The sequence below is a fragment of the Astyanax mexicanus genome, chromosome 15, assembly GCF_023375975.1.
Source record: "Astyanax mexicanus isolate ESR-SI-001 chromosome 15, AstMex3_surface, whole genome shotgun sequence".
NCBI classification, from domain to species: Eukaryota; Metazoa; Chordata; class Actinopteri; order Characiformes; family Acestrorhamphidae; genus Astyanax; species Astyanax mexicanus.
In genome coordinates, this window is record NC_064422.1 from 29566004 (window position 1) to 29580947 (window position 14944).

The following is a 14944-nucleotide window of genomic DNA, read 5'->3' on the forward strand; positions in this document are numbered from 1 at the left end:
AATGCTCAGGACCACCACAGATCAGGTATTATTTGGAGGATGGGTCATTTGCAGTGAGACTGACAAGGTGGTGTTGTGATGGTACGAATGAATCAGACACAGCAGTGCTGTTGGAGTAAACACCTTAGTGTCACTGCTGGGTTGAGAACAGTTCACCAACAGCATCCTGTGACGACTGTTTAGGTCTAAAGGATGACCAGCACAACAACAGCACAACATGAGCTGCTGTCCCAGACTTTACATCTACATGGTGGAGAAGCTAGGTAGGAGTGTTTAATAGAGTGGACACAGTGTTTAGAAACTAAAAAAAAGCACACTACTGTGCCTGATCAACTCTTATTAGAACAACACACAAACACTAACACAAAGACTAAAGTTTCTAATTCTAGAACTACGTAGGGCTCCTATATTCTCAGTGGAGCTGAAAAAGTAGAAAATGTTTTTAGAAATAATGCTTGACTAGTCTATATATAGCCATGCACACGTCAACAGAGAATAAAAACATAGGTTTTCAAAAAAAAAAATAGCTGTGATGTCACCACCAAACTCTCTCATGACTGCAGTGTACGTATTTATGCTCTGACGGACCACAGTTACGAAGTAGGGGGTCATGGGAAACACAGTCCTGAGGTCTCGTGGCCCATAACAAAGGAGCAGCAGAATAAATAAGCAGGAGGGAACGTGTTCTCCACATTCCGGACGAAATGCTTGTTTTCATTCCCTGATCCTTGTTTAAAGTACCAAAGCTCTTTGCTCATCCCATCTCTTTACATGTGCTATCCTTCGCTATGGCCCCCAGGTCCTGTGCCAAGTTTGTGACAGCGGTGATAAAGGGCTTTGTAAGCACACATGCTGCTGGCACAGTCAGCTTCTCCACCATCAGCTTCATATTTACATAGAAACCTTTAACATAGGCCGGACAGAAGGCACGTTCATCTGAGACCCTCCGTCTCTGGAGAGGAGAGCCATTACTGTAAGCCTGTGGCTTAGTGTTGATGCTAACTGAAGCTTTGAGGAATTCCAGCATCTGGCTATCAGCTAGCTAGCGGAGCGTGGACGTCAAGCTCGCCTCCCAGCTGCACTACCACACCATTATCCAATACAAAACAGAACTGGTAATAGCGGAAACCTTGGGAAGGCCTTGCACAGCTGTGTAAGTTTCATACATCACACCTATAACCCCCCCAATCCTCCCATTCCCCCCCTTTTTTATCAGCTTCTACACAGACCCACCCGTACAGAGAGCTCATTAGAACTGAGGGGGCTGCAGCTCTGGTAATGGGACTGCAGCTCTGGTAATGGGACTGCAGCTCTGGTAATGGGACTGCAGCTCTGGTAATGGAGCTTTGTTAACAGTGGTGAGAGAGAGAGACTGTCAGGGACTGAAAGAGGAGCACACAATCCCAGTTTAGGCCAGAGAGGTGGAAACGACAGCACCTGGTGCGTGGGACGGCTGTGTGGCAGAAGGACACAAACAGAGGAACAGAGAGAGAGATTTGACAATTGCAGGGAGGAGCCAGCAGACTCTGTGTTGCCAGTGTCATTTTAAATGCTGTTTGCAAGAATCTTACCTCCATTAGCTGTTTTTACTTTGGATTTTGTTCTTTTTTGGGTTTTATTCTTTCTTTGGTGTTTTTTCTTTTCTTTTCCGGCATGCAGTTATGTCTCAAGCTGATTCAGAAATGATTATAGGTATGAAAGCATTAAACTGCTTCCTTCTCTGCCTTATGAAAAGGTTATTAGATACTACATTTGGGTAGTGTACCTCTTGGTGAGAGATCACTGACTGAATATTTTGCCCAGCTGACAGACTTAGAAAGGGGTTCATCATTGGACTGAATGAAACAGAATAGATTTATCACAGATTGTCCACCACTTAGGATTGTCATGAACGAGAAACCTGAACTACTTTGTATAATGATGGTTCTGTGCATGATAAAAGTGACATACAAAGATCCTCAAATGATGCTCCTATTGTCTGCTATTATTATTATATTTGTGGTGATAGAAACCAGTAATCACAATAATTTAAACATAAATACAGTTATTACGGTATTTAATGCTTGTAATGACCCTTTTTCTCCATGTGTTTTGAGAGTTTTATTTATGATGTTGATTGGATTCAGAGTCTGGCAAATCCTGGTAAAACTAAAATAGCAAGTGTCATATTTTAGCTTTGGCTTATCGATTGCATCTCCAGTAAGGGAAAATTGCGTCAACCTGATTTTTCCACCAACCTGTTTCTCTCATCAAGAAACAAGTTCAGATTTTTTTTTCTCCTGTCTGATTCATGACATGCTCTGTTTAGCAAACTGGAAATGAGAACCAACTATTATCTCACTTAGGAGTGGGGATCCTTCAGTCATTACCCACTGAGGTATCTAGCATTACCCACTGAGACTGATGAAACGTGTCTCACGCAGTGACTGTGTGTGTGTTTGTGTGTGTGTTTGTGTATCGGTGAGATGTTAATGTTTGTGGAGTACTCTATGCGTGGGCAGAGTCACAGTTCCATAGATGACTTCACAGGAGGCACCTCTAATGTGCTATGCGACGTACACACACACACACACACACACACACACACACACACTAAAGACTGCGTTGTCTCTGATCCTGCACTGACTCAGCCGTCACTTTCCCTCCTTGTCTGACTCTCTCCACAGGAGCGCATCTTCCTGACGCTGTCCAACTACATCTTCACTGCCATCTTCGTGACTGAAATGACAATAAAGGTAGGTGACGGCGTTGGCATTTGGCGCTCTGTTTGACAGGGGGTAAACGAACTCCGCCCGGGTTCAGCACATTAAATAGAAGTGGTTCAACTTAATTTCCACAATACATTTGTATCCTATTCTTCTTTAAATGCTTCCTTTTTTGATACACAGAGGGCTCACTGATTATCGACTATGTCACAACCAACAAAATATCGAATTATCAGTTTTTTCCAATATAGTTCAGCCTTTATATCAAAGTTCAAAGCAATGCAACACCTGTGCTTTGACCCTAGCTTGCTATGCTGGCTCTTGACTTAAGTCGAGACCCATTCCAGAGTCTGTAGGCGTGAAATTTCCGTAAAGACAAATCCATCAGGCGTCCATTCAATTCTAGACGTCACACCTGTTAGTACTACGAAAAAAGGATCGTCTGCCAGATATTCAAATGACCAGCATTGAAATGGAGGAGCATGCGGAGACCTCTCAGGAGAAGACGGGAAAGTTCACAGGTGTCACTCACCCAGGTCTAGGGTTTCTATTCTGAGGCCCTGCTATATGCCAGGTCACACCCACTCAGGAGATTTTAAAATGAAAATCATGCGAGAGAATAATCATACGCGCTGGAGGTTAATTAACGCAGCCTGACAGAAAGTTTCTGGGGAGGCCAGAGATGAGAGGGTGCCGAAACTTCTGCCTTTTTTTAGGTGCGTGACGTGCCTTTGTTCAGATAAGGGTTTGATCATAGTGCTGTTTGATATGTTCACACCCCACATCATTAGGAGCCTGGCGTTCTACCCAAGCACCTGAGGAGATGATCCTGATTTGATTCTGATTTGTTATTTTTGTCTCTTTTCAAGCTCCTCTTGCAGAAGTGCATTCAGCTGCCTCATGTGATCGAATGTACCTGCTGCACCGTTTAAGGTGGACCTGTAATTTTAGCTAGCTAGCTGCCGGGATGTACTACTTGCAATTTTTTTTTAAATGTTTGTTATAAAGAAAAGGGCCATAACACAAATAAAACTACATTAAACTGAGATAATGCTGGGGTTATCATATTTTTAACCAAGCGATTTCCCATAACCCTCCATTTGATTGGAGTTTGCTATTGAAAAATCTCAGTTTGGAGGGACATATAGTCCTAATAGGGACCCCCTGCCCATAGGTGTTTAAAATAGAGGGTTAGTGCTCATTCCAAATTAGAAAAAAAAATCTGTTCTAAGATGTACTTATGTACTAGATATACTTGTGTTTATTTTCTGCTCTATATAATGTATTATTGTGTTACTAATGAGCAAGTATTTGTGTGTGTGTGTGTGTGTGTGTGTGTGTGATGAAGGTGGTGGCCCTTGGTTGGTGTTTTGGGGAAAAGTGCTACCTGAAGAGCAGCTGGAACATTCTGGACGGCATGCTGGTGATGATCTCCGTTATCGACATCCTGGTGTCTCTGATCTCCAACAGTGGCACTAAAATTCTTGGCATGCTGCGAGTGCTGAGGCTCCTGAGGACCCTGCGGCCCCTCCGGTACAGTGACCTACAAATTCATCTTTTCTGTACACTTTAACAATTCACCACAAGCTTCATTCCTTCTGTCTTTACACAAAGGTAGAGAGGGACAGACAGATAGGCAGGCAGACAGAGCCTTCCTACAGTAACTGAGGTCGACTAGCCAGGATTTTATATTCAGGGTTTTATTTGAAGGAAAACCCACCCCCTCTCCCATAATCCACCTGTAAAACCTACCTTCTCTCTTTCTATCCCTATTGGATTACTGTGATATCGCTTAGGTCTGTTTTTAAAATTCCACCCATATGTGAGACTTACACGGCAAGCTGGGTTTATCAGAGTTGCAGATTTACAGATTTACAGCTTATAGAAAGCTTGTGCTCTCTATATAAACAACAAATGTCAGTCTAATTACAATATACAAGATACAGCTGGTCAGATTTAGGAGAATTAGGGATGCACTGAAATTTCTGCAAACAAAATAATATAAGTAAAGGCCCAATTAATTTGTTCTAAACAATGATTTTTTTTCCCACTCTTTGATGTGTCTGTAACTGCCTTCTGGTATTCTGAGGGATTCTGAGTGTATTCTGTGTAATGCATATATTATATATCTAACAGCATAACGTATCCTAAACTTTCTATCTGCATGGTGCCCTCAACCTGTCCTCAACTATCAGAGAGTAATCCAGCTGGAAAAGCAGTTATCATCTCAGCTACCTTGCCCGTATGTCCTTGGTCCTTGTGTTTAAAGACTGAATTAGCACAGTTAGTACATAAATTGGTGTGTGTAGATTAATATTTATTTGCTGCAACAGTGCTTTTTTTGCAATAAATCTTATACAGTTGGAAAGCATGTTATTTTTCATTTTAAATGGAGCCACATGTGGAAGGAACATGCATTTGTGAGATGAGTATGTGGGTTGCGCCCTTAAAAAAATGACCAAATTCTCTCTGCAAATGTCAATTAGCTAATTCTGTCATTGACTTGTTTCGTGGACTTCAATTCAGAGATGATACTGGGGATCACTCCAAATAATGCCCAAATAATTGCCCTATGAACAGGCTCTATCCAGATCCAATGTGGCATGCTGATTCTTGGAGCAGACACCTCCTGACCACTGTAGCAGAGCACATGCTCACCTGGGGGTACCAGAAGCTCAAAACTTGTGTCAATAGCTACAGCAAAATAAGCTGTTTGGCAATGGCTGATAAGATTTGGCATTTTTTTTATGGGGGCAACGTACATACTAAGCTCCACTGCTTATCTGACAAATGCATGTTCTTTACAAATGTGGAAGCATTTGATAGCATTGTTATAACAGAAATATTTGATGACACCAATTTTCTTATTTTTTTGTGTTATGTTTACTTCTGCGTTAAGTCTACAAAATAGCCTAAGGAAGTGGCTTATGCTATTGTGAGCGTTTATAAGTGTGTGTAAGTGGGAACATGAGTCTATGAGGCGGGCTATATTATTTTTATTGTCTCCCTGTGTAGGATGGTGAGGATGTATTACTTATAGATGTTTTTTTAGATCACATCCATCTATGAGAATTTTTTGTCTCCCCCTGTAGAGGGCAGTGAGTTTAGATGGAAGGATTGAGTTTTTTTTTTTTTTTTTTTTTTTTTTTTTTTTTTTTTTTAAACCTCTGTAAGAACTGGTTTATGGACTAGATATCTGATGTTATGGGTCCAGGTGAGGTACTTAGCTTTTTTGGCTTTCTTTATCTCTAAACCATTGATGTACAGTAAAATAGGGTCACCACAGGCCCTCTTGAAATCTTGAACAACTATCTCTACCTCCTCTCTATATGCTGATTTAACAAAGTTTCTGTTATATATTTGGTGCACCACTATCAGTAATCTACCACATCAATACATTTCTGTGGCATTACATTGCAAAATACACTGACGTGCCAAAAAAGTCAGGAATAGCAGTATAAAAACTAATAATGAAGTGTTACCTCAGAGGACAGCTTAGGAATGCGCACACCTGTGTAAGTTGTGAGGTCTTATCTTATGAATGAGGTTGAACACCTTTAAGAGATTCCATTTCCAAAGCTGTGTAGGGACAGGAGGCCACACGTATCTCACAGGTCAGTGCAGAGTGACTGTGACTCTTTCACCAGTGCATTAATAAAAGTCCACCAACCAAAAATGTCCTGTCGGTAGAAACTGATCACTAATAGAAGACTGCTGGAGAGATGATTTGTGATGATTTGTGCATTAACAGATGCATAACAAGCAGTGCTAGTAGTTCTAAATGAAACAAAAAAAACGTTATTGGGACTTGGCACATGCTAATATTTACATATTTATACATTATTACTTTCATGAATTTCACATGTAATTTAAATCTTTAGTCATAAACAATTAATTCAGGCCAGTGAAATGCTGCATGTGCAGAACGTCCAATATTCTATAGCACATAGTCATTAATGAGTAAACATGAAAGCACTTGAAAGCATTTGCTAAAGAAGGGCAAGGAAATTTTGCCAATCCTGTGTTTGTTTACTGGGAAAAGGAGATAAACACTTTGATCTCCTGTCTAGGAAAGTAGGTGATGCTGTATCTTGCAGTGTGTGCACGTGGATATATATGTGTGCAAGCCTCATGCCACTGCTCTTGTTAAAATAAATAAATAAATAAAATAAATCTCCTGATGCCTCCCTAGCTCTGAAATAGCTGAAATATTTATCTTGTATTCAGGAGCAGCTCAAAAATCAAATATTCTTCTTTACTGCAGAATTTGGCTGCAAAAATCATTTAGTTGATCGATCTCCTAATTACTCATTTATCATTGTTCTCCAGTGGTCTGAGTCTTCTTATTCTGGATTCTCTAAGCACCAACAGCTTTAAATTATCTTATGATCAGAGTTGTAAATCTGAGCAAAACCTTGGGGGCATAAAGTAACTTTATCTTATTCACTCATTGCTCATGTTGAAAGAAAGATAAATATAATAGTATATAATAAATATATACTGACATGTGCTTATCATTCTGTGATACTGACACTCTGCAGCTGGTAGAGAGTTGGGCAAGTTGGACTAGAAGTTTGTAGGAGCTCCAAAAAGAAAAAACAGCCCACATGCATTAACAGGGTGGATAGATGTATTTTTGATGAAGGTCTCAGCTTTAGAAGGTGAATCTTTTGCTGTGGTAGGGCCCTGAAATTCACAGTGTGGAGAAACATTGACAGAATTGCAAAACGAAAAACGTAAAAAATGTAGTTTTTTAAAAACTTATTTTTATTTATTTATTTTTTTTTTTTATAAAGCATCTGAGCTTATTATGCAAGCATGTACATCACAGTGTGTTGTGTGGATATAATGTTGCGGAGACTTGCTTGAGATGTGTCAGTAGTATTGAAAATGCAGTGTTAACTGCAAAATTTAGACCTCAACAGAAGTTCATTATGATTCTTTCATGATGAAAGGCTGTCAGATTCACTTGCTCTTGTTTTTGGCATACAAGAATGCCGTTTGTAGAAAATCCATGCTTAACATGTTAACAACACATTATTGCCTGTGCTACGCCGAGTAATTTTACTGATATTCCTAATAAATATGTAGTTTACAAGAAACGTTTTTCCATAGGGTGCATTTAGCATTTAATTTTTGGTTTCATACATTCATTGCAGGTGTACTTTATTCATTTTCGAATGGTGCGCTCCAAAGCTATGACCGTTTTTACCACCTGTGGAAAAGCTGCTACATTAAACTACAGATTTTCTGATGTGCATTTTTTCCTTAAAGTGTTTCTTTAAAGAAAAATCTTGAGGCTGGATATTTGGGACCTACTATAAAAAGGAGCATGAGTGAAAGAAATGTCTGTGAGGACCTCAGCAATAGAGACAAGTGCTGAGTGAGTTTAATGTAGATTTACAGCTGACTCCACTGATGATCCAGCTGATCTCAACACTGACACTGTGTTAATTAAGCTTACATACATTCTCTCTAATCCTACAGCCATTAAGAATCATGCTCACATTATCGCTTCACTCCCTCCACATCTCTCTGATGCTCTCTCCCTCATTTCTCTATTTCTCATTTCTTCCTTCTCTCTCCCTCTTTCTTAGTTTATTGCAGATCTGTTCAACTCAACTAGCTTTTCTGGCATGAAATGTAATTTACAGTGAAAAAGTGTTTTGGACACCTTGCAAAATCAGACAATGAATTTATTCCACAGGTTCTACGACAAATAAATCAGGGAAATGTGAGGGCCACTCCAAAAGCTTTAGATTGTGCTTTTGAGGAATATCATCCTTTTTTGTTGGTATTATGTCCAATCTATGAAATGCATTTAATATTCTTTGCTGATTGTGACCAAAGACTTTAATTTTGGCTTAATCAGTCCACAGCAATTGTTTCTGAAACTCGTCCGGCTTGTCTGGATGTAATTTTGCATACTTTACTTGCAACTTCATCACAAAACTCAAGGGTTACCATTTTCTTCTTTTGAGACAATGACGTTCTTATGAGGGTTTGGATTTGCCTTAGTTACCAACACATATTTTGACATTTTTTTTTTTTTTTGGTACTTCACAGTTAACTTTGACTTCAACCATTCACCTGGACAGCCAATTTTAAAATAACAGTCTACACTGTAGAAAGTGTAAACCAAAAATGCTGTGGTACTTTTTAGCCTTTTTACTGCTGTATGGGCATCAATCATTTTTTATTTCATTTTTTTTACTCTGAATATATTGAATTGTAACGGCTGTATCATATAGACAAGTTCCTGCCAAGTTCCTGCCAATACACAGCCTGACCATGCAGTGTGTTTATTTTATAGTGTTTTATCTTAAGATATTTTGGATTTTGTCGCATTATAACACTGTCTGTCTCAGCCTAAATTCTGGATTATGTAAGGTGGAATAATGAGCAGTGTGTGTGTGTGTGTGTGTGTACCCGGTTATATGTAGGGACCCAGTTCCCTGTCGAACAGGGCCGATTCCCTGGAGAAAAGAAGCTGTGTGAATTAAACATGAAGCGGGCTGTGTTTCCTGCTCCAGCTCTGGAGCGTTTACATTACAAAGGTAGCCTATTCTCACGCTGTGCTTCAGCCAGCTGCCCGAGCGCTGCGCTTCAGAGCGTTTTACAGCCTGAGCGCCGGCCTCGGCATCACTGAACACCTCTCAAACTTTCACTCCACTCTAGATCCTTTCTTCAGTCTGCGGCTCGTATGGTAATGCACTCCACCGCTGAGTCCAAGGTAAAAAGTCTAACAAAAGACAAAGAGTCGTAAAAAACAGCTCTGCTGCGTGAGCCTCAGCTGCCCCAGAAAGATGCAGGCTGCAGGGAGGGTTGCTGGGTAATTTGGACCACATGTGCATATGCATGTGGATTGCTTGGGTGATGTAGGTTCAAGGTAAGCTTACCGGTAGTTACGCTGAGAGAGAAAAAGAATGTGTGTATTAGTGTGTGTATATATGTGTGTGTTGTAAGATAGGCTAGCAGAAGTGTTTTCATGTGTGTGTGCTTGTGTACGTCTCATCAGGAATATTAATGATGTCATTACAGTGGAGCAGTGGGATGTGTGTGTGTGTGCCTGTTTGTTCTGCAGACAGGATGATTTATCTGATATGTTAAGGGAAGCACACACTCCGCCCGCATTCATTCATCAGCCCTACTGACCCCCAGGTTAAGCCTCTCTTGCAGTTATCGTGCATGCCACCAGCAGAACTAAATCAGTCTTAAATAGATGTCCACGTGCCAACTTTCATTCTTCTTCAATCTTTTCCCCTCAGCCTTGCACAGCTCCTCCAATGCACATATTGTTGCACTACAACTTGCACTGTGCCATGCAGATGTTTCAAAACTATTAACATGCTTTACTTAGGTAGAAGTATAGATATTAAGGTTTAAAAATACTTCTGTAGAAGTTGAAGTATCAACTCGAGATTTTTACTCAAGTAAAAGTGTGAAAGTACTGGGTTCAAAACTACTCAAAAGTGCCATTAAGGACAAAAGCTTGGGCTGAGCCATAGACGCCTGCAGCCAACTTTCCTTTCTGTCAAAATACTTCTCCATTTTTGCTGTTTTTGACTTTTTGAAGTAAAATCTGGAAGTTCTACTTTATAGCAAAAATTCATGATGAATGGACCAGTAGAAATGCTCCAAAAATGCATTAATTTCCATTAAAAGTTAAGTTTGAGGTTTTTTTTTTTTTTTTCCCCATCTCCTCAAAAGCAGTCCTTCTATCTAAATGCAACAGTGACAATATATAGCTCCATATTGACAGCATTTCAGTAATAAGGCAGACTTTAAAATCATAATTCTCGTTATTACGCTTTAATGCTGTCTTGGACAAAGCACAGTTTGACCTCTTCAATCCTCTCAACATATGATGTAAATATCCTGCGGCCATCCACTGCTTTATTAATGCTTGTCCTCGTTAATCCTCGCATTAATTATGAGTGAATGTTCTCAGAGCTGGCCCAGTCTCGGATTCATTTGTTAAGCTAATTTAGCCATGGATGGCCTGAAATCAGTTGTTTTGTTTTGTGTGCTTGGTGTAATTACAGTAACCTAGAGGAATGGCTACAAAGGGTTTTCCATTTTTCCTGGTTAATTACACCAGGCAGGAAGTACAGCACCACAGATAGACGTGTTTGGACAGATATGAAGGCTCTGATGGAAATATTTTGGAAGGTTAGAAACAAAATGAAACATCAGGGGAAAATAATCGACAAATTATTCTGATGATTTGAGTTGTCAGACTTGATTTAGGCTCCGTTTCTTACAGTAAGAGAGGTGTGTGTGTGTGTGTGTGTGTGTGTGTGTGTGTCTGTCTGTCAGTCTGCAGAAACACCAGCTTTTCATGAATGTTCCCCTGTGTAAAAGAGGCCACACTCAGCTCTCTATCCATCTCTCTCTCTCTCTCTCTCTCTCTCTCTCTCTCACACTTTCTCTAGCCTTCCCTTGTAATCTGTTTATCTCTTCTCTTCTTTTTGTGCTCACAGTTTTGTCTTCTTTTCACTCTCTTTTTCTCTCCCACACACTTCCTTTCTTAATTCTTTTCTTTCCTGTTTAAAGGTCTGTATTGCCATCATAATTCTTATTTTCTCTTACAGTCTCTCTCTTTTTTAAGCTCTCTCTCCATCTTTCTGTCTCTTAAACTGTCTATAACTTTCTGTCTATTATTTACTTCTCTCTCTTGTGCTCTCCCTTCTCCTTGCTCTCTCTCTTTTTCCTTTCTTTTTTTCCCACCCATCTATCCTGCTCTTCCTCTTTAGTGCCTCTCCCCTCTACCATCCCTCTCTCTCCCTCTCTCTCTCTCTATCTCTCCTTCTGCAGCTCAGCATCCTTTAATTACAGGCAGATAAAGGTGCGTCTCTGTGCTCTGGGAACAAGTAGCTCCTCCATGCTCTACTTGTCGTTCTTTCAGTGTGTGTTCTTTCAGAAAATAGACGCTGTGCATATGCCAGATGAAGCCTGAATCCACTGCGTAATGCCAGTGCTGCTCCACGAGTCACAGCAGAGGCAGGGTGGCTGTGGAGAACTGTGTGTGCTGACTCAAATTGAAGAGAATTTGTGTCTCATCAGGCTTCAGTGGTTTCTCCTCAGAGACGGCTTCCCCCGGCCTTTTACAAACAACTGCCTCCTCTGCTGAGTAACCCCCGTCTGCTGCACGTTACTGTGTGTTTGTTTCAGCTGTGCTGACGTCATATTAGGCTGCACTTGCTGCACAGTATTGCACATACAGCTCCAGTTCTATACAGTAAATGTCAAGCGTTCAGTGTTTTTCAGCAGTAGCACACTCAACCATATATATATATACTCTTTACCCCTTCACATATTGGTTGTTTTCCAGCTGGTTGTTTGAGCTGTACAGAACTAGGATAATAATGTAAGCTGATTTAACTTCCTCTTAGTTTACCAAAAGTCTGCTGCTTTTCTGTGAGTAGAATTTCAAGTCACATTGTGGCACACAGGAATAAGGACCTATTCTCCCCTACATATGTTTTATAGCTGAAACACTATATTTAGTTGCTTTAAATGTGAGTAAACTTATTTTTAGCATTGGGTGGCTCTTTGATACTCTGGATTAAGCCCTGCGTTAACATGTCAGTCACTGATGTCCACCAACCTTATTAATAGAAGACAGACTTTTTTTTTTTTTTACGGTATACCTTCACCAGTAGCATACCATCCTAACCTGGCTAGGAAGTATGGTTTGGGAAAGACCACATTGTACGTAGTTAGGTGACCTTGTGAGTGAGCTTGAACACATTTTCGAAGTTGTTAGGCCATTTACCTTTCCTTAATCCACAGCACTGTGTGTGTACCGAGAATTCATCATAGAATATTGAATTGTGAGCGGCAGCATCTGGCTAGAATTGTCCATGAAAACCCCAAAGATCTGGAAAAAAAGACCACTTAATGATTGTTTTACCTTGATTTTACCAAATTGAAAACCTTTAGAATGTAATCAAGAGGAATATGGATGATCGCAAGCCATCAAACCAAGCTGAACTGCTTGAATTTTTGCACCAGGAGTGGCATAAAGTTATCCAAAAGCAGTGTGTAAGACTGGTGGAGGGTTATTCCACCAAATATTGATTTCTGATTGATTTCCTAATTTTCTACAGATAAATGCTCTAAATTACAAATTTGTTTTGTTAATTTGGGAGATAAATAAAACAATATTAATTTTACTCAAACATATACCTATAAATAGGAAAATCAGATAAATTGACTCAAAAACTGAAGTGGTCTATTAATTTTTCCAGAGGTGTGTGATTCTCCCGCGGGTAAGTGCATTGTCTTTAGTTCCATGGGCTTTGGCAAAAGTCATGTGACATGATAACCAGTTCCTGTCCTATGACTTTTAGTACTGAACAAATGCATGTGTCATTTAAACAGACTACTGCATATATTCTATTCTATAACCAACAACAGTCAGGCTATAGTAGCTATATTAACTGATATATAAGCTAATTGAATATCAGTCTGTTTCTGTCATTGTGTCAAATTATGCCTTAATCAGAGCAATTTACTAAACATGCAATCACAATCATAAACGAACACTGCACACACTCTCACAATACAGTATGAACCCACACACCCAAAAAGCACATACACACATCTCAGACAACAGTGCCCTCCACTGGTAATGTGAGTAACCACATGGGAAGAGCATCCCTGCTCATGGCTGCTTCATTTAGAAGATTTATTATTTTTTAATTATTTATTTTTAATCAGGTTACACTGCCTTTCCCAGACCGTAGATTAGGAGCACTTGATCCCTGTTGTCCTGATCCCTTTATCATTTCCATCACATATCTGACACTGTCACAGGGAATCTCTAACAGCATCGTATCGACTGAGCTTGAATGTAGATGCCCAGGCTTCCCGGAAAGGTGCAGAGACTCGAGTAAACAAAAGAAATAGAGATTAGACTGTTATAGGAAGTGTCTTGGGCAGCGGTTTCACCCCCCCCCCCCCCCCCCCCCATCCACACAACCACCCCATCACCCCTACCCCCCTCAGTCAGTTTGACTGGATCAGATTTGTCTTCTTAACATGGTCTTTCTCTGGTGTTTAGACACTGATGCAATCACAGAGCACTTCTTAAGGAGATCAAAGCCCGCGATCAGATCAGGCTCTGGCTCAGGGCTCTGCTGGGGAAGCAGAAATTCCTGTCATCAGATGAAGAGAAATGTGGCCTTTATTCTTCACTTTAAGAGGAGGAGCAAACACACTCCAGCTCGTACTGCTGCTGCTGCTGTTTCAGTGCTGTTACTGAGGCGGGGTAATGTGTGGGCAGTATAAAATCAAATATAAGGAAATTTACACAATTATTTTGCATGCTTTATTGTCCTCCTTTCAGCATGTGTAGTGCTGGCATAAGCGGATCAGACACAGCAGTGCTGCTGGAGTTTTTAAACACCTTGGTTTCACTGCTGGACAACATTCTGTAGTATATTGAGCGTTATGTTGGATTGGTGTATTTTACCTGATGTTTTCATCCTCTTTAGTTTTGATTAGTATTAATAATTAGTATTAAAAAGTATTAGTGTTTAAGACCTGTGAGTGAGTGAGTCCTAGTTTGGTGATAGTACTCTCATAAAGTGCAAGAGATCAAAATCGAAAAAGCACTATTAGTGTCAAACGAATCTTTGATAGTCTTCAAACTATTGGACATTTAGAGCAGTTTTTTTTCGGACCAAGAATAAATCTTAACTTAGCAAAAGTCTATGAAATTGTGACCTAGAGTATTTAAGTAATTGAGCCCTTCAAATAAACAATAATATAAGGACCGTTTTGCTCTTTTCGATGAAATCAGTAATTCTTTCTTTTTGTAAAGTATTTTGACTTACATTTCTTTACTCATGAATGCATTTAAAATAAAATAATAAGGCAAACATAATAACTGATTAGTCCCAAAAGGGTTAAATGGTCGAAATGTGGTTATTCATCGGAAGGATTCAATTACTTCTACAGTATTTTACTTAATACCTATTATTACATTCAGTAAAACAGGAGCAGGTATGCTCTCAGCATCATCAGGATGAACCCGCACGCTCCTTGGGCGAAACTTGGAAGTTGGGTGAAATCTTGGACAGCTGCAGGTCCCATAAAAGGTTATTTGGAGCTAAGCCATAGAAGAACCACTTTTGCTTTCCCAAAGAAGCTTTTTTGGATGTCACTTGTGTTCATGCATTTTTGTAAATGAATCCTGTGATTGTGAATGACCTCTAAGTTTAAAGAGCCTC

The 14944-nt window shown here is 40.0% G+C and overlaps 1 protein-coding gene across 8 annotated transcripts in view; it reads left to right on the forward strand.

The window, feature by feature from the left end:
- Positions 1–14944, forward strand: part of cacna1g (calcium channel, voltage-dependent, T type, alpha 1G subunit) — a 192430-nt gene that overhangs the window by 114440 nt on the left and 63046 nt on the right. For all 8 annotated transcript variants that reach the window (XM_049464284.1, XM_049464285.1, XM_049464279.1 and 5 more), the window contains 2 exons: positions 2667–2735; positions 4054–4238. In XM_049464284.1, coding sequence (XP_049320241.1) covers positions 2667–2735; positions 4054–4238 — 254 coding nt within the window. The remainder of the gene's footprint in view (positions 1–2666; positions 2736–4053; positions 4239–14944) is intronic.